Source organism: Antechinus flavipes, chromosome 1, assembly GCF_016432865.1.
Source record: "Antechinus flavipes isolate AdamAnt ecotype Samford, QLD, Australia chromosome 1, AdamAnt_v2, whole genome shotgun sequence".
Taxonomy (NCBI): domain Eukaryota; kingdom Metazoa; phylum Chordata; class Mammalia; order Dasyuromorphia; family Dasyuridae; genus Antechinus; species Antechinus flavipes.
The window spans coordinates 183,902,985-183,923,053 of NC_067398.1; the positions used below are offsets into that span (position 1 = coordinate 183,902,985).

The 20,069-nt window shown below is 33.3% G+C and overlaps 1 protein-coding gene across 1 annotated transcript in view; it reads right to left on the minus strand.

The window, feature by feature from the left end:
• Window positions 1-20,069, minus strand: part of KIAA0825 (KIAA0825 ortholog) — a 552,136-nt gene that overhangs the window by 262,897 nt on the left and 269,170 nt on the right. The window contains exons 16-18 of the mRNA XM_051971455.1: window positions 20,050-20,069; window positions 11,205-11,363; window positions 9,208-9,302 (exon numbers count right to left, since the gene is read on the minus strand). The exon at window positions 20,050-20,069 is cut by the window's right edge and continues 140 nt beyond it. Of these exons, the coding sequence (XP_051827415.1) occupies window positions 9,208-9,302; window positions 11,205-11,363; window positions 20,050-20,069 (274 nt within the window). The remainder of the gene's footprint in view (window positions 1-9,207; window positions 9,303-11,204; window positions 11,364-20,049) is intronic.

The window sequence follows — 20,069 nt, forward strand, 5'->3', positions numbered from 1 at the left end:
TAATAAGTATGTCAGAATGCCTTGGATTGTGTGAACATCATGTTTCTCCCAGGAGGACATCACCTGAAATATTACTATCATGGAGATTGATTCAGCGTGAATTTGAGGATGACGATTGTCTTTTTTTTTTTTTTTTTTAAATTTGTATCCCTAGTGTTTAGTCAGACTCTGGCAAAGGAGGTTTTTAATATTTATTGACTATGACTATTACTATCAGTATTAGGGGAAAAACAACCCTTAAGTACATGGTCTTTTGCCAATGGAGACAACAACATCCTTGTCTATTTAGGACAATGCATCATCTCAGTTTCCTAGCCTAAAAGGTCATTGCTTTATTGTTTAAAAAATGTAAATATTTGAAATAACCATCCTTTCAAAAACTTGAAGCATTACAAAAAATTATTCTTAGAAAATTCCAAATAAATTTTTCTTAGTTTATAGAACAAAACCAATTTCATTCTTGCCAACTCAATCTCAATTGATTCCCATAAATTACATTTTTAAAATAAATGGAAAGAATACTGGAGGAAATACACAACTCCCAGAAGTCTTTCATCCTTCTAGGGCAGATCAATTACAGCTTATAGTGTGTGGTGAATGGAAGTAGGATGCCTTTCATATCATACTTTAAAATCTATGATCCTTATTAAGATTAGGTCCTGGCTGTTGCTATTAAAAATTCATGGTCTTTTTCTGAGAAAAAGCATTTGACCTGTTATCACTAGCTAAATTTGGTCTTTTCACCACATCTTCATATTAGACCTACTGGACATTTATTGTAGTGGGAAATGGATTTTAAAGGATAGTGACAGGTTTGTGATACATTGACTTTAAAAGATGAATAATTTTCATTAAGATACATTTTTATTTAAATATTCACTATGGAACTCAAAAGAAACAAATTATACACTCTAAAAGAATGTGTCAACTTTTTTTTTTTCATTTACACTTCTATACTAGTATTTAATACACTGAAAGTGTTAATTGGCTGAAAAGTTTAGTCAAATATCCTTATGTTGCATTTGTCTAAATACTAAACATCTGGATACTTAGAAATATCTAGATAATTGACTGATTTTTTTCAGTTTTCAGACACATATTTGATATTGTACAAACATTTGAAATTTGTGTTCAACATAGTAAAAAAGGAAAATGTTCATTCAAAGTGAATTTTACTTCCTTTCTATTGGTAGAGTATGGTCTGATACTTTGATTAATCAATTATATTTATTACACTAACAGAACTTGTGATCATGTTATTTCCAAATACTGTCTCAGAATTCATTTAAGCTTTAACATCAAAATTTTAATTTCATGAATATATTTTTGCATATTAAAAATTATTTTGAGTATATAACAGACTAATTTAGTCAATCTGGTGAAAACACACAAACTGACGATATATCATTATAAAGATATACTACAACTATAGCAGTTTTACTGAATTTCTCTTTTTTGGAACAAAGTATTATCAAATAAATAAAAATTTAAAAATAAAATTTTCACAAAAAAGTCAGTTGATTCAAAACTCATTTCTTAAATATTGTATATAATTCAAAGTATCAATTATTTCTTAAATGATTAAATTCTTTATTTTTCTATAATTAGAAATACACAAATACAATTAATTTTAAATCCACTTTTTTTTTGTTTCCTTGCCTTTCATTTTATTGAAATGTGATTCTATTCCCTTAAATTGAATGTTTGAATTGTCAAATATTTTTATTAAAAAAAAAAAATCACAGACAACCTTGTATATTGTGAGCCAGCTGTCTCTACTGGTGAAGTAGAAGCTAAATGAGCATTTGTCTAAGATACTATCAAAGGGGTTGCTGTACTGGAAGGGAAGTTGAGTTAGACAATGTTTAATTAAATTAATTATGTTTTTATGCAAAGACTGAGGATACAAAGGCAAGAATGAAATGGTCCCTGACCTTGAGAAATATTCAGTTGTGTAGATAATTATAATATGTACAAAATTTTTTTGAAAATACAAAATAATGTAACAATTTCAAGAGGTAGAAAGTCTTGGGAATAGGTGAATAGGTAGGGTCAGTGAAGGAGAAACCAGAAAAGGTCTCAAGGTAGAATAAACACCTAAATTGTGCTTTACTAAAATGGGGTTTTCAGGGGAAGGTAAGGAAGGAGTGTATTTCAGGCATGAGGAACAACTACACAACTACATATACAAATACAGACATGAAAGATGAAATGTCATTTGAGGGGAACCAGCAGATTGGTTAAATTAGAATGGAGAATGTATGAAAAGGAATAATTTGAAATAAGGTTGGAAAGGTAGGTGAGAGGCAAATTGAAAAGAGCTCAACATACAAGGTTGAGATTTTTGTCTTTTATCCTAGAGCCAATAGGGAGCCCCCGAAGATTTTTGAAAGACAGTCAAGTTTTATGCTTTATCAATATCAATTTGGCAACATGTGGAGGATATCATTAAACAGGGGAGAGACTGGAAGTAGAGAGACTGATTAGGAGACTATCACAATATTACAAGTAAGACATGATAAGTGCCTGAATTTAGTGGGTGGTGCTGTAATTGCAAAAAAGAAAGATGATTAGATAGATTTTATACAGTTAGACATGAAAAGACTCATCAACTGATTAAATATGAGCACTGAGTTTAAGGATTACTCAATGACTGCAGACTTGGGTAACTAGAAAAATGGTGGTTCCCAAATAGAAGTGGGTAAATTTAGAAAAAGGTTTAATGGTTTTGGAGAAATTTAAATTGATACACACATACATGCAGATATGTGTCTGTATGTAAATCTATATGTATAATTTACTTCCTTTGCGTTCCATAGTGAATATTTAAACAAATTTTATCTTAATGAAAATTATTCATCTTTTCAAGTTTTAAATATGTCACAAATCTGTTGCTATCCTTTAAAATCCATTTCCTGCTGAAGTGGTAAAAAAGGTACCAGAAGTGGTTAACAGATTTAAGAGACCAATAGATTTGGGAGAGCATAATAGTATAAAAATAGTAGAGATTCAGCTCACAGCATAAAGAAATCATATCATAGGCATCTATCACAAGTTACAAAGGTTTGCTATTTTATTTTATGTGTATAGCAAACAGACTCAAGGAGATATAATGCAGAATCATAAATGAAAGAGCAAATAATAAGGGTAAAGACAAGTGGAACTCACAATTAACCAAGAGGAAGAAATGATTAAAGGGAAGGCACTATGAGGCAGGAGTATCCCATGGCTGGCTAGCCCTAAAAAGGAGTTATAAGGGAAATATAACCTTGGGGTTCTGATTAGATACAGCAAGTTGGGGAGGAGGGTTGCTAACAAGGAATCAGGGAGGAGTTTGGGGAGATAAAGATGAGATCAAGGAAGAGCCAGGAGGAATTTACCTGGAAGACCAGACCTCAGAACAGTCTAAAGATAGGCTAAAAGACAGTCTCAGAGAGGATAACCTGATTAAAGAGTTCAGGCTTCACATCATTGAGACAAAGGAAACTGATTAAGAGTTTTGGCTTCTCATTATTTTATACAAATAGGACAATCTGTGAGAACTGATCTGATTATGATTCTCATTTTAACAATTCCTGAGAATAACCTAATTGAGGGTTCACATCACCACTTCAATAATAAATAAACATTACACACACACATATATATTATATAAATATATACAAATGCATACATAATATCATATACAATAAATTCATATATAATTTATGGACATAATTTATTAAAGTAAATTAATAATATTATTAATTATGGAGGAGAAGTAATTGAACATCTTGCATTTCAGAGGCCTACAACATACAGGTATATATCCAGCAGGCAACTAATAATATGGGACTAATAAGAAGATAGATATAGCTAGTAGATTCAAATCCATATAACTATGGATTTGACTCTATGAGAGTAGATGAGATTAACAAAGGAGAGAATAAAAGGAAAGAAATAATACCATGACAGAACTATGGGAATCTCCCACATTTAATGAATTAGAGAAAGTTGATGATCTAGCAAAGGTGACTGAGAAGGAATAGTTAGGAGAACCAAGAGAAACCAGTGTTACGTATATGGCAAAAAAAAAAAAAAAAAAAGTCTATTTTAACTCAAATTCTACAGTTCTATAAATTAGATGATCTTTTGAATATGTTATTTAGTATAAACCATTTAATACTATTACTATTAATACCATTCTACATATTGAATGTTTTAAATATTTTTTCTCAAAGATTTTTCTTTGAGAAAATTAGATTTTACAATCTAATTTAAAAGAAAAATACTTACAACAACTTGGAAAGTACAGAGGGCAAATATTATTACTCATTAGGAACAGAGAGGTTAAGTGATTTACTCTAGAACACACAGATGGCTAATGTTCAAGTCAATACCAAGTTCATGCTTCTTAACTTTTATTTTTTTTCTAGGTCAATTATTGCAGATCGGTAGATAGACATTTATTACATGTACCAGGAAGTACTCCTGGTCGTCATGGACTGGACCAGATTTGAAATGAGCATGGTTGGCATGGGTGTTTCCTCAATTTCAGGCAAAGACTTAAGAGGTGGAAGCTTTGTTTGTCTGAGAAGGTCCAGGGGTCAGAGATGAAGTGCCTGAGGAACTAAGAATTAGACTATTTTTGAAGATTAACAGTTTAGTGAATTGTGTTTGTTGTGAAGGGAATTGGAGGGTTACCAAGGCAATTAGAACCTGAAGAGTAACCTTTAAAACAATACTAGATTAGTTACAATGAAGAAATAATTTCCTTAAAAGATATACCTATTCTTACAGAGAGGCCTGGAGAGACTTACATGAACTGATGCTGAGTGAAATGAGCAGAACCAGGAGATCATTATATACTTCAACAACAATACTGTATGAGGATGTATTCTGATGGACGCAGATATCTTCGACAAAGAGAAGATCTAATTCAGTTCTAATTGATCAATGATGGATAGTATCAGTTACACCAGAGAAGGAACACTGGGAAATGAATGTGGACTATTTGTATTTTTGTTTTTCTTCCCAGGTTATTTTTACTTTCTGAATCCAATTCTTCTCGTGCAACAAGAGAACTGTTCGGTTCTGCACACATATATAGTATCTAGGACATACTGCGACATATTTAATATGTATAAGACTGCCTGCTATCTAGGGGAGGGGGTGGAAGGAGGGAAGGGAAAAGTCGGAACAGAAGTGAGTGCAAGGGATAATGTTGTAAAAAATTAGCCATGCATATGTTCTGTCAATAAAAAGTTATAATTTTAAAAAATTTATAAAACAAGATATACCTATTCTTTTCATTAAACTTGAGCAATTTATATAGAGACTTACTCTCACAAACTATTTAATAATTTAAAAGCAGAGATTTACTTGCCCTTTTGCTCTCTCTCCTTATTTACTCTTTGAAAAAATTTTTCTCCTTTATAGTCTTTCTCCACTCTCTTTTATGCTTCCTTTCCCCCCATTCTGCTCTACTTGCCTTTTCCTTTCTTTTAATTAAATTGTAAGCATATTTTGAGAATAGGTTCTGCCTCAAATCTAACTTAGTCTTCCCTATACTCATGAGACTGACTTTCCGGAAGAAGTAGGTATTTAATCAATGGGTGCTGAACTGAACTGAATTAAGCAGCATGGTTATGTTGGAAAGAACTCTCACTAGATTTGTAACCAAAGACTTTGAGAGTGTATTCTGCTTTTGCTGCTTTCTATCTGTAAGATCTAAGACTCTTAACTTCTCTGGTTTTCACTCTTCTCCAGGCTGTGGAATTAAGACTGAAAGATTGAGGTAAAGGATGATCAAAGTCCCTTTTTCACTTCTAGATCATTATTAAGCATTTACTGAAACACTCCACCTCCAAGTGTATCAAAGAACAAAAAGGTCTAGGAAATATGGCACTAAAGTAGACTTTCTCAATAAGTTTTATGGGATTTTTTTCTTTTTTTCTTTTTCCTGCATTAGGGAGTAGAGAACAGTCATTTTCCCCCCATCAGAATAGGATGAGTTTTTTGCATATGCATGTCAATAAATAAAAATTTTTATATGATTTTGATGACACACTTTAGATGTGTTGCTACCCAACTTGATGTAACACAGCAATAAAGAAACTGTGACACAAGAGAAAGAAAATACTGAAAGAGTTTCCAAAGGAAAGAAAGGCAGTTGATACTGAGCAACTCAATGGGCCCCCTACAGCTCCTTATCTTGATCACTTTGATAAACAAGCAGCCAACTTTGGGGAGGTTGTAAGATCAGGGCAGACTAGGAAAGGCCTTCTGCAGAAGGTGGAGTTTGTATTGAGTCTTAAAGGAAGTCAGGGAAACTAGGAGACTGAGACAATGAAACATATTCCATATATGGAGAACAGCCTATTTTTTAGGAGATGGAGTGTTGTCAGTGAGTAAATCAGTGTTTTTAAAGTTCCTGTTATGTATCAGACAATATGTGGTGCTGAGGATACCAAGAAAGGTAAAAGATGGTCCTTCCTCTGAAGGACCACACAAGTAATGGAAGAGACAATATTCAAAACATACATACAAGATATATGCAAGATAAACTGAAAATTCTCATCAGAGGACAGACACTAGAGTTCAGGGATATCAGGAAAATCTTCTTTTAGAAGATGGCATTTTAGCTGAGACTTGAAGGAAGCCAGCAAAATAACAGCAGGCCAGTAGGAAAGCATCATAAGGTGCAAGAAAGGAAGTAAATTGGAAGACCAGAATGAAAAATTCCTAGAAATGTAGAAAGGGACCATGTTGTAAAGGGCTTTAAATGTCATAAAGATTTTGTTTTTGGTCCTGAAATTAAGAAAGGATGGTTATTATCAACCCCCCATACTAGTTCAGATTCTAATGTCAATCAAAAGATGCACATGTCCAATGATCAGATCGTTCTAATAAGGATGTGGCATCTACTAGCCACTTTCTTTCCTTTTAATTCCTTGAGCATACTTTTTCAGATTACTTCTATTCTGTTCATTGTTTTAGAAAGCATTAGTTGGAGTAGTAAAGGAAACTTAAACATACTAATACCTGAACATTAATCATTTAGTTTATTGAGTTGAGTGGTGGGTGACATAATCAGATCTGTGCTTTAGGAAAATCAATTTGGAAGCTGAGAGGAGGATGGATTACAGTAAAGAAAAGACTTGAGGCAGAGAGATCAATTAGAAGGTTACTGCCATAGTTCTGGCAAGAGATAATGAGAGCCTGGACTAAGATGGTAGCAATGTGAGTGCAGAGACACTGGGAAGGCAGAAAAGATGACACTATTGACAAGATTGTGGATATGAGGGATGAGTGCAAACTAAGAGTTGGGGATGATGCACTAAGATGCAAGTCTGGGTGACACGGAGAAAGACGGTGCCTTAGAAGTTATAGAACATTTGGGAAAAGGGGTTTGGAGGCAAAAATAGAAATCAATACTGGAACCTGACCCCATGTTAGGGAGATGAGCCAAAAAGCAAAGGAAGATGATACTGATGTTGGCCACTTCTCCTTCACACCTGCTAATGCAGCATACCAGAGAAACCCCAAGGCACTCCTGTGCTTGGGTAACAAAGGCAGCGAGGGGCTGCTCTTGGTCAAGAGCAAATTGCTTTTTTACAAAGCTCCAGATGCAAGGGACTAAAATCTGCACCTCAGTTTCTTTGTCTTCCATAATGCATAGAGGGGATGGAATGGGCTAAATCAAAGTCACAGTCTGGAATAGTCATGATTAATGTTCTGATATTAGTATGTTTATGGTTCCTTTACCACCTTAACTAAATACTTTCTACAATAATGAACTTGATAGAGGTGATTTGAATAAAAGCATGTTGCAAGGGATTGGAAGGGGAGTGGCTATTAAGAACTGGGGAAGTAGGGACACCATCCAAGAGATTTGATTTGTGGACACATACACTTAACAGACATAAGAATCTGTCCTGATGTAGGAGTCCATGACAATCAGATGTCCTCAAGGTCCTGACCAAAAGGAACAGGCAGCTTGACAAATACCCACACCGCCCCCTGGTGACTAAAAAAAAGCAACACTAGTCTACTTGAATTTTCCTCATCAGCACTATTTTGCTTTTCAAAGTGCATTGAAGTATGGTAAAAGATGGTTTGAAAATTCCATTATTTTATCATTACAAATATGCCTTTGAAATAAATTTTGACTAAATGAAATAAATTTAAAATAAAAAGTTAAAATAAATTTATTATGATTAACTAAAAATAATTCAATATTTCAAAGAATGGTTCTTCTATTATATTTTATAGTTTTCAAAGTATTTTTCACAAAGAAGTTTGTATAAGTAATATCATATCCATTTTGTATCATATCGTTTATTTTTCCAATAGATGGGGAGTGCCTGGAGAGAGAATTTGGAGCATATTTTTTTAAAAATATTAATGTTTAAAATAAATACTTTAAAATATTATATTTCTTTTTATAAATGAAGAAGTAGATAATTATAAAACTCATAAGTTGTTAACAGAACTATATCATAGACCCATATCTTATATTCAATTTGTTGCTCTGCCCAGCATACCATGCTGCCTCTCATAACCAGCAGCAGGAAACCAGGCAGGCAAAACAGAGAATCAAGAGTCTTAAGAAATATTTCCAAATACTAAGCTCTTTTAGAAAGTATTATATTTTACTTGTATGTCTTAAATCTACTTCAAAGTGCTCTCAGCCTATGCTTTGTCTTTTATTAAAGGTGAGCATTTTAAAGTATGAAATTCTACATGACACAAAACATAAAAATATATACCAGTAAAAATGTAAATATATTTGTTTTCTGTACTAGACTATCTTCATTTTAATAAATCTTCTTTAAGATCTTTTGTCTTTAGGGTTCTTTTGACTTTAGTATCTTTTCCTATGACTTGATTGTTAAACACTGTGTAGCTATACTATTTGAATAGAATATAAAGTACACTGATCTGAATGACACTCTCAAAGTAACTTATTAGCATTTTCAATAAAATTATACTGCCATACAATAATTTGAATTTTAATCTATGAAAATTCCTATTGCTTGCCAATGGACTTTGCAAATAACTTATGGATGGGGAGAAAACATTTCAAGTTATTTCCAAAGTAAACTTAAAATTTCGAAATCCCTACATTAGTTTTTCTTATCCATGAAAAATATACTGCTAAAAAAGTGAATACTAAGGAGCCAATTTTCCCAACATGGCTCCCCCTCCCCAATGTTTTTAAATTACCTGTTCTTAAGCAGTGCCCTGAAGGTCGTCTTATTCAGTCCCAGATAACTTGGCAGCAAGTTTGACCAATTCCAGTCCCATTTAGTTATGGCTGACTGTTGACATATGAGAAAAAGCTATTGTTAGTTATTAATCAGAGTTAATACGATCAGTAAATTAAAGCTCCAGCTGTGATAGACTAACTAAGAAGGAGGGGGGTCTAGAACAAGGACTTAGACAGATGATATCAATCATGCCCACAGAAGAAGGTTTTTATTCCAATAAGACAGCAATTAATTTATAAATCCATTTGAGGATGTAGCCATTATTTATGAAAAGATAAATCAATTTTTGAGTCGTTATTCCTCCAACTGTTAATGGCATTTTGCCCAACTATTTTCTCTGAAAGGTTGACTCTTGAAAAGCAAAATAATTGGCAACTTTTTATGTATTCTCCCAATTCATATTTTGTGTGTGTGTCAGCAAAAAGTTTTATCAAGAAAAACTTGAAGTAGTTAGCAATATGGGCTTATGTTACATTTTAATTAATGTACCATATTAGTATTGTCTATTTTGCAAAAAGAAATACAATAAATAGATGATTACAAAAATAAGAATATATTCCCTTTTAAAACATTAGATAATTTGAAATCTAAATATAGAGACAAATGACTATGTATAATAACTTAGTAAATGTATTGATAAAAGGTATTATTAAATGAAGAAATAATGGTTAAGATTATTTTATGCAATCTGAAATATAATACTCTGAGGTATCAAGTCATTTATACAGATAAAACATGTTTGCTTTCCTACTTTCCTAGTAGCTCTCTGCTGCAGAAAACCGAATAGTTCTGATAATAACACCAGTTTAGGTGACTCCAGTGAGAACTATCCCTTGTCACCTGCTGATTAATCGAGCCCTACAATCCTGTCATACAGTAGAAGAATTCTGCCCTGAGTTGTCAGCATCTGAAGGTCTTATTCTACAGTTTTGATGAATGTAGGCTAGAGCTGTAACAGGCATGATAAAAATATTATCTGCATCCCAAATTAGGACAATGTTTTAAATTTTTTTCATCAGAGCTCTAGGTCAAGCAATCCTTTTTTTCTGTCATGCCAGTTCAAATGATTTGTCAGGAGACTTTCAAAGAGATACCTAAGTTATGAATTAAAATGGAATCAAAATCGCTATCAGATTTCTGACTTTTTTTTGCACTTTGGGTTATGATTGTAATATAACCATTGACTGTATGATTTAAATAATTTTAATGAGATGATATAATTAACTATGTATTAAACAGGAATTGTTTTCAATATTGAGGATTTTTATGTAAATTCATTCATTTTAAATGAATATTTATGTAAATAATGTCTATGCAAAATTCTTTGATATATTTTTAAGAAGACTGTCAAGATTATTTCAAAACATATATGAAAACTGTGCGTACTATCTACTTAAAGTGAATAATTGCCTCATTTACAAGACACCAATGATTTAAAAGGACTGGCTTGATTTTATAGCCTAACCAAAGTTACCAAGACCAGTCAATAGTCAATTAATAAACATTTATTAAGCTCCCACAGGGTGTCAAGCACTGTGCTAAGTACTGAGGATACAAAAAGAGACAAAAGACAGTTCCCTCAAGGAACTCACAATCTATTGGGAAAAACAAAACCAAACAAAAAAGTACAAATAGACACATACACACACACACACACACACACACACACACACACACACACCACACACATCACACATCACAAAATAATAGAAGGAAGGTTTCTTATATCAAATAACATTACAGGGAAAATGAATGAATATTTAATTTTAATTTTCAAGGAAGGTATAAACAGCTTGCAATGTATATTTTTGGAGATAGCACCCCACATAAATGTGGTCACATAACCACTAAAATATTTAATTATCATTATAATCTTCATTTCTATTCATTGTCAGATTCTTGCACATAAGTGCAAGCCAAATCTTTGTTGAATAACAATTACTCTCCACATACCTGATCCAGCATTTTTTTACTAAACCACTTATACACCTGAAAAGGGTTAAAGGCAGGAGGCTGCTTTTCCAGGCTCTTCAAGGTCACTTTTAAAGGTCTGGTGGGTAATGTGTTTTCCTCTGGTACATTCATCGAAGACAGCTGTTCTTTCAAATATTCCTTCAAGGGGGAAAAAAAAAAACAAATTTGCATGCTTATTACTCTATGTTCTCTTTAAAATCAAGCTGATCAAAACCTGTATTTACTCTTTTCACACATTTCTTAGCATTCACTTGGTAGATTCCAATATGTTAATACTACAAGAGAGAATTCATTTTCAGAAGATGCAATGCTGATGAGGATTTATTATACTAAACAGCACCAATCAAAAATAACTGAACCTAAAATGCTGTGGTGAGGGTCAATTGCTAAATTTTTATGAAATGAACTATTCAAAGTATTTGATTTATATAGATTCAATTGTACTTTTAGTTTTTTCTAGACACTAATAGATTATATGATGCAGATGTTGAAAAGCCAACATTATAGAATAAAATATCTAAGAAATATTATGTGTCCAGTCCTATGGTAAGCATTTATATACACACATAATATGTATATATTTAATTATTCATTTTCAGCACCAATTAAAAAAATTAAGTTTCAAATTTTGTCTTTAGCCATTGAGAAGGCAAACAATATATAATTATTTGTATGGAATCATGCTTGATATATTTCCATATTATCCATGTTCAAAACAATAGTATTCCATCACAATTATATGCCACAACTTGTTCAGCCACTGTCCAGTTGATGAGTATCTACTCACTTTCCTTTTTTTTTTTTAAACTACTGCTAAAAGAGATGTTATAAATATTTTTGTATATATAGGTCTTTTTTAAAAAAAATTCTCTTTGGGATACAGATTTAACAGTGATATTTCTGGATCAGAGGGTATGTACTCTTTTATAGCACTGTAGGCATAGTTCCAGACTGGTCTCCAGACTGGTTAGATAAGTTCACAATTCCACCATTATTGCATTAATGTCCCTATTTTTCCACATCCTCTCTAGCAGGTCATTTTCCTTTTTGTCATGTCAACCAATCTGATATACATGAGATGGCACTTTAGAGTTGTTTTAATTTGCATTTTTCTCAAAAATTTAGACTAGAATTTAAGATTTAGAGCATTTTTCACCTAACTATAACTTTGGTTTCTGAAAACTGCTTATTCATATTATTTGGCCATTTATCAATTGAGGAATGGTTCTGTTGTTATAAATTTGATTTAGTTCCTTACATATATAAAAAACAAGGCCTTTATGAGAAAGACTTGTTACACATCTTTCCACTCAGTTTCTTGCTTTTTTTCTAATTTTGATTGCACTAGTTTTGTTCAAATAAAACTTTTTTAATTCCATGTAATCAAAATAATCCATTATACTTTCCATGATCCTCTGTGTCTCTTATTTGAGTACATATTCTTTCATTATCTATAGATGTGACAGTAAAATTTTCCATGTTTCTTAATTTGCTTATGATATCAATATTTCTAAAACCAAGTATTAATATTTTATTTTTTATTTATTTGTTTGTTTATCTGCTGAGGCAATTAGGATTAAGTGAGCTGCCTGTTGTGCTAAAGGGAGCCACTTGTCAGTGGCTGCTGGAGGTCTAACTCAGACCTGTAGAATTATAGCAGGTGTTGAATCTTGTGAAATGTCATGGAGGAAAACTTTAAAGGGAGAAGATGACTATATTCAGAACACACATTTAAATCTCTCATTAGTCTCCGGGCTCTGCCCTTTGATGTGTTGGCCCATTTAATTACCCTGACTCTTATCGGTCTCTTTTCCCTTTCCTTACCCACGGGTTACTGAAGGAACTCTGGGAGGATCCTACTCATAAAAAGCTCTCGAAAGCGTCTGGTTCTTCTTGTCCCTGTTCGGGCACCATATGTTGTGATTTGGAAAACACCTGCCAGTGGCTGCTGGAGGTCTAACTCAGACCTGTAGAATGGATCTTTTCACATGAGAAGATGATGATGATGATACAAGAAGACTGCCTCTCAGTCTGACCTCTCTCCTCTTCCCTCTTGCCTACAATTTATTTCATTCACAGTCCACAAGCAACATCTGTGTCAGTAAAGGCTGCCCCACAACTCCCTCAAGTTTCATGATCCACAGCTGCGGGGGCTCTCAGAGAATTGACTGCTTTTTCACCCAGGCATGATCCTTAAGACCTGCCACTGGAAAGTATTAAGTGTCTGAGGTCAAATTTGAACTCAAGTCCTCCTGACTTCAGGACTGGTGCTCTATCTACTGCGCCACCTAGCTGCCCCTACATATTAATATTTTAATGAGAATAGTGTGCTACTTTTATAAAAGAACTACTTTGATGCTTCATCATAGCAAAGATTTCTCAAAAGCTCATTGACCAAGGATATGAACAATTTTCAGAAGAAGAAATTGAAACTATTTCTAGGATATGAAAAGGTGCTCCAAATCACCATTGATTAGAGAAATGCAAAGTAAGACAACTCTCAGATACCACTACACACCTCTTAGATTGGCTAAGATGACAGGAAAAGGTAATGATGAATGTTGGAGGGGATATGGGAAAACTGGGACACTGATGCATTGTTGGTAGAATTGTGAATGGATCCAACCATTCTGGAGAGCAATTTGGAACTATGCTCAAAAAGTTATCAAACTGTGTATACCCTTTGATCCAGCAGTGTTACTACTGGGCTTATATCCCAACGACTCTTAAAGGAGAGAAAGGGACCCACATGTGCAAAAATGTCTGTAGCAGCCCTGTTTGTAGTGGCCAGAAACTGGAAACTGAGTGGATGCCCATTGGAGAATGGCTGAATAAATTATGATATATGTATGCTATGGAATACTATTGTTCTGTAAGAAACAACAGAGAGACCTGGAGAGACTTACATGAACTGAGTGAAATCAGCAGAATCAGGAGATCATTGTATATAGCAACAGCAAGACTATACAATGATCAACTCTGATGGACATGGCTCTCTTCAACAATGAGATGATTCAAACCAGTTCCAATTGTTCAGTGATGAAGAGAGTCATCTACACCCAGAGAGAGAACTGTGGGAACTAAGTGTGAACCACATCATAGCATTTTCACTTTTTGTTGTTGTTAGCTTACATTTTATTTTGCTTCTATCTCTCTCTTTTTTTAATAGTTTGATTTGATTTTTTTTGTGCAGCACTTATTGTATAAATATGTATACATATATTGGATTTAACATATATTTCTACCATGTTTAACATATATTGGACTATATGTCATCTAGGGGAGGGTGTGGGAGAAGGGGGAGAAATTGGAACACAAGGTTTTGCAAAGACTAATGTTGAAGAATTGTCCACGCAAGTGTTTTGAAAAATAAAGTTTTAATAAAAAAAAAAGAAGGGGACCCTATAAAAAAATTGAAAATTGAGAGGATGCCCATCAACTGGGACATTACTGAAGAAGTTGTGGTGTATCATTGTAATGGAATGCTTTCGTGATATAATATGTGATGAGCTGGATACTCTAAGAAAAACTGGGACACAAATTAACTGATGCAAAATGAAATTAGTAGAACCAAGAGAATATTTTATACAGTAACAGCAAAATTCTAAGATGATCAACTGTAAATGACTTAGTTATTCTGAGCAATACAAAGATCCAAGACAACTCTGAAAGACTTATGATGAAAAATGTTACCTATCCATAGAGAAAACTGAAGGAGTCTTACTCTATTTTTCTTTAGCTTTTTGATCTATGTTCTCTTTTACAAGATGACTAATATGAAAATATGCTTTGCATGACTACACAAATGTAACCTATACCAAATTGCTTGCCTTTTCCATTGAGTGGGGAGGGAGAGAGAGAATTGGAACTCAATTTTTAAAATGAATGCTGAAAATCATTTTTACATGTAATTGGGGAAAATAAAATATTTTTTAAAATTAAAAAAAAAGCTTATTGACCAAGCCCAACAAAGTCTAGAAAATCTCTTCACCAGCTTGACAGCAACTCTTTTTTTAAAAAAAAAAAAAAAAACAATGTTTGGAAATACTTTTATTTTCTTAAAAAAAAGAGTATTTTTTTTTCAGGAAATTATCTTTTTTTTTTTTTTTTTCTTTTTTTTTTTTTTAATAATTTTTTTATTGATAGAACGCATGCCAGGGTAATTTTTACAACATTATCCCTTGCATTCATTTCTGTTCCGATTTTTCCCCTCCCTCCCTCCACTCCTTCCCCGAGATGGCAAGAGTCCTTTACATGTTGAATGGGTTGCAGTATATCCTAGATACAATATATGTGTGCAGAACCAAACAGTTTTCTTGTTGCACAGGGAGAATTGAATTCAGAAGGTATAAATAACCCGGGAGGAAAAACAAAAAATGCAAGCAGTTTATATTCATTTCCAGTGTTCTTTCTCTGGGTGTAGCTGCTTCTGTCCATCTTTGATCAATTAAGGCAAAAGGGTATTTTTTAATATAGCTTTTTATTTACAAGTTATATGCATGGGTAATTTTATAGCATTGACAATTGCCAAACCTTTTGTACCAATTTTTCCTTCCTTCCCCCCACCTCCTCCCTTAGATGGCAGGTTGACCAACACACGTTAAATATGTTAAAGTATAAATTAAATACAAAATAAGTATATATGTCCAAACAGTTATTTTGATGTACAAAAAGAATCAGACTCTGAAATAGTGTACAATTAGCCTGTGAAGGAAATCAAAAATGGAGGCGGACAAAAATATAGGGATTGGGAATTCTATGTAATGGTTCTTAGTCATCTCCCAGAATTCTTTTGCTGGGTGTAGCTGGTTTCATTACTGCTCTATTGGAACTGATCTGGTTCATCTCATTGTTGAAGATGGCCAGGACCATCAGAATTGATCATCATATAGTACTGTTGTTGAAGTATATAATGATCTCCTGGTCCTGCTCATTTCACTTAGCATCAGTTCATTGACAGTAATTCTTAAAGATCATCTACTTTTTTATATGATATGGTTATCCTCTATGTCAGTGAAAGTAGAACCCAGACCAAGGAAATGACAAATCCCTGAAGTACTGACATCAGAGACCCAGCTGAAGTATCATAATCACTTTTATACAGAACTAATTACTACAGACAATCCCAAAGCACATTTATATGCAGCAGACTGAAAAATACTAAGATCTAGTACAATTTCTGGGCAATGAATTCTAATCCTATAATTCACTAGGTAGCATTAGAAAAATCAATTCATTTCATGGCACCAATCATTTTCATAAGTAATAAAGTAAAAAAAAAAAATCCTGATTATACTAGAATGTTTCTCCTAGAACCATAGCCTTCAGAGCTGAAAATGGCCTAGCCATTTTTTAGTCTAATGCCTCATTTCACAAATTAGGCTTAAAGAGTAACTTGCTCCAGGTCATATAAATTGCAGTATCAGGATTAAAATCCTACTTCAATTTCAGTGCTCTGAGGCATAATGAATAAAAACAAAATGCAAACCACTATTTAGCAATACAAAATCAGATCATTCACTTTATTAAAGTATGTTTAATACTGTATTATTTCCTAAGAGATAAATGAATTCATAAGCTTTAGCTCTGGAGGAACTTTAAAAGTAGTCTAGCCTGTCACTGGGAGACTAGACTAAAATGGGAGACCATTTTACAGATTAGGTATCTGGAGATAAGAGAGACTAAGTGACTAGTCTTTGGTTCCATAGATGCTCTTTCATCCAGGAGCTTTTCACTTATCTATGCTTCCTTTAATACTATGAGATCCTAGCATGGTGGATACTATTGATCTGTACCTCAAAGTTCAGATTATAAATGTGCTAATGGAAATTATAAGGGTCTCCAATAAGTTGGAACATTTGGGAGTAGCTAGTTTTAAAAAACTGACTAATTTTTTTTAAAAAACTAGCAACAGTTGTCATTTCTTTACCTTCTGGAATTACTCAGGTTTTTGGAGTTACCTGTGTACATAAGGGTTCTGAAAAAAGGGTATGTGATAACTAGAAATATAAGAATTTCTTACTGGGAGAAAATAAAGACAATTGAATGGGGACTAATTTGACTGTGTCAAGATTTAAGTAAAACAGAAATAAATGACCCTGCCCCACCCTGAATCATTACTTCATTTTTGCTTATAAAATCTGTCTATACATATTTTTTCTCTGAACTGATGAAATCTGGCTTCTGTTCCCAGCAGAGAAAAGAGAAACTGTTTTATTGCAAGTCACTAATAACTTCCCAATTGCTAAATTCAAGCAAAAATCTCATTCTCTAAATCTCTTTGCTCCTGCATTCATTCTCCTAGCTTCAAGTAGTATTATCACTATGCTAATATCCAAGAAGTCTATTTCTCTAGTCTTATCCTGCCGCCTGAGCTTAGATACAACTAGGCGCGCGCGTGCACACACACACACACACACACACACACACACACACACACTTGCCTGCTATGTTTTTCCATGTCATTATACTATTATACTACCATAAGCTTAAATTCAGTAAATTCAAAACTGAATTTCTTATCTTGCAACTCAAAAGTTACCTGATTCTGTCCTTGGCAACACCATTTTGTCTTTTTCCTTTCAGTCACCAAAAATGTTATTCAAAAATATCCTTTCCTTATTATTGCTCTGTAAGGAATGACCAGCAGGATGAATACAGAGAGGCTTGGAGAGACCTACATGGACTGATGCTAAGTGAGATGAGCAGAACCAGGAGATCATTATACACTTCAACAACGATATTGTATGAGGATGTATTCTGATGGAAGTGATTTCTATGACAAAGAGACCTAACTGAGTTTCTTTTTTTTTTTTTTTTTTTGGATTTATTTATTTATCTATTTATTTATTTATTTATTTATTTATTTTTTATTTTTTTTTATTTATTTTTTTTTTTAAATTTTTTATTTAATAATTACATTATATTGACACGACCTAACTGAGTTTCAATGGATAAATGATGGACAGAGACAGCTACACCCAGAGAAGGAACACTGGGAAATGAATGTGAACTATTTGCATTTTTGATTTTCTTCCCGAGTTATTTTTACCTTCTGAATCCAATTCTCCCTGTGCAAGAGGAGAACTGTTCGGTTCTGCAAATATGTATTGTATCTAGGATATACTGCAACATATTTAACATATATAGGATTGCTTGCCATCTTGGGGGGGGGTGGAGAGAGAGAGGGGAAAAAATGAAACATAAGCCAGTGCAAGGGATAATGTTGTAAAAAATTACCCTGGCATGGATTCTGTCAATACAAAGTTATTATTAAATAAAATAAAATTTAAATTAAAAAAATATCCTTTCCTTTCTACCTTCTAGACCCACATACTATGTTAAATTCTCATCACCTAATACTTGGAATATTGAAGCAAGCCTTTAGTGATCCTCTTTCACAGTATATTTAAGGGAATTTTTTTTTCTGCCTTTCAGTTGATTCTTTAGTCTGTTTGCCACCACATGATCTTTAAACAATATTTTCTAGGCCTGAAATTTTATTATTTTGTCAGCCACTTGCTAAAAAACCTTCTGTTGGCTTCTATTTCTTTTCAGTTCTAAAGACTTCTTCCTATTGTTAAAGGTTTATAAAAACTTAGTCCTTTATCACCTATATTAACCCATGTCCACTATTAATCCTCTTCTCTGATCAGAGCTATTTTCTCCATATCTCCTGAATGAGAAATGATCTCTCCTTTTTAAGTGAGAGATTTAGACCTGGACAGGGCTTCAGAAGTCATTTCCTCCAGTTTTCTCATTTTACAAAAAAAAATAAAATGAGGCATTAGGAGATTAAATAACTTTACACAGATAGTAAGCAAAAAAGGTGATATTTGAACCCAGGGATCTCTAATTTCTGAATGAGTATTCATTCCACTAAACACCCATTCTCTGCCTTTTCTCCTTGGTGGTCTGGTCCAAAATGAGGAAACTTAGTATGAAGTAAGGGAGTGTAATGAAGCACAAATTTGGAGTCAGAAATACTATTATAGGCAAACTAGGATATAAACACCAAACTTTTCAGATGCTTATTAAAGTTGATATAATATATATGTTTCAATAAAGTCCTTTTCTGATGCCAAATTATGGAATGAATGAGACTCTGGGTTCTTGAAGGTTGTGACAGTGTAGCACAAGTTCCATCAGCCCCCACCAAATCATAACACTTTGGAACATGAAATCAGCATGATATTACATATCTGTCATCCAAGAACCAAGCTAAATCTGGAAAGCCAAATTGGTCACATGAATTTTTTAGCTACGGTAACTTACAAAGACAATTTACCACATGGTGGTAGGGGACTAAGACTTTTGAAATCACAGGATCAGTGTTAATGCAATACATCTTCAAATATATGAGAAACACGAAAGTATAAAATAAAAATAATAATCTTTAAAATAATACATGAAAAAAATCAAGCTACAACATTGACACAAGAATACTTTCTTTACTAGGATAACTATGCATTACTTAAGAAAAAATTTTCTTGCACAAATTTCAGATTGTAGAACAGGCACAATAAACTAACTTGAAAAATAAATCTCCAGTCTACACAATGCAGATCTGAATTGAGTTTATGAACCATATTATTGTGCAAAGTATATAAATGAAATCTACATTGTTTCTGCACAGCTTTTTTCTTACAGTTCTTACACAAATGCAGACTTGGTTAAATGGAATAGTTTCTATTATAATGCAATATTGAGTTTAGTATTGACTTTAAGAAGCATTATCACCTCCTTGACTAACCCTTAGCTGCCAGCAGACGCTGCCTCAGGCCAGTACACACCTAATTGCTCGGTAAAAAGGCCGTTTCCCTACCTCATTGAGCCGGATGATGT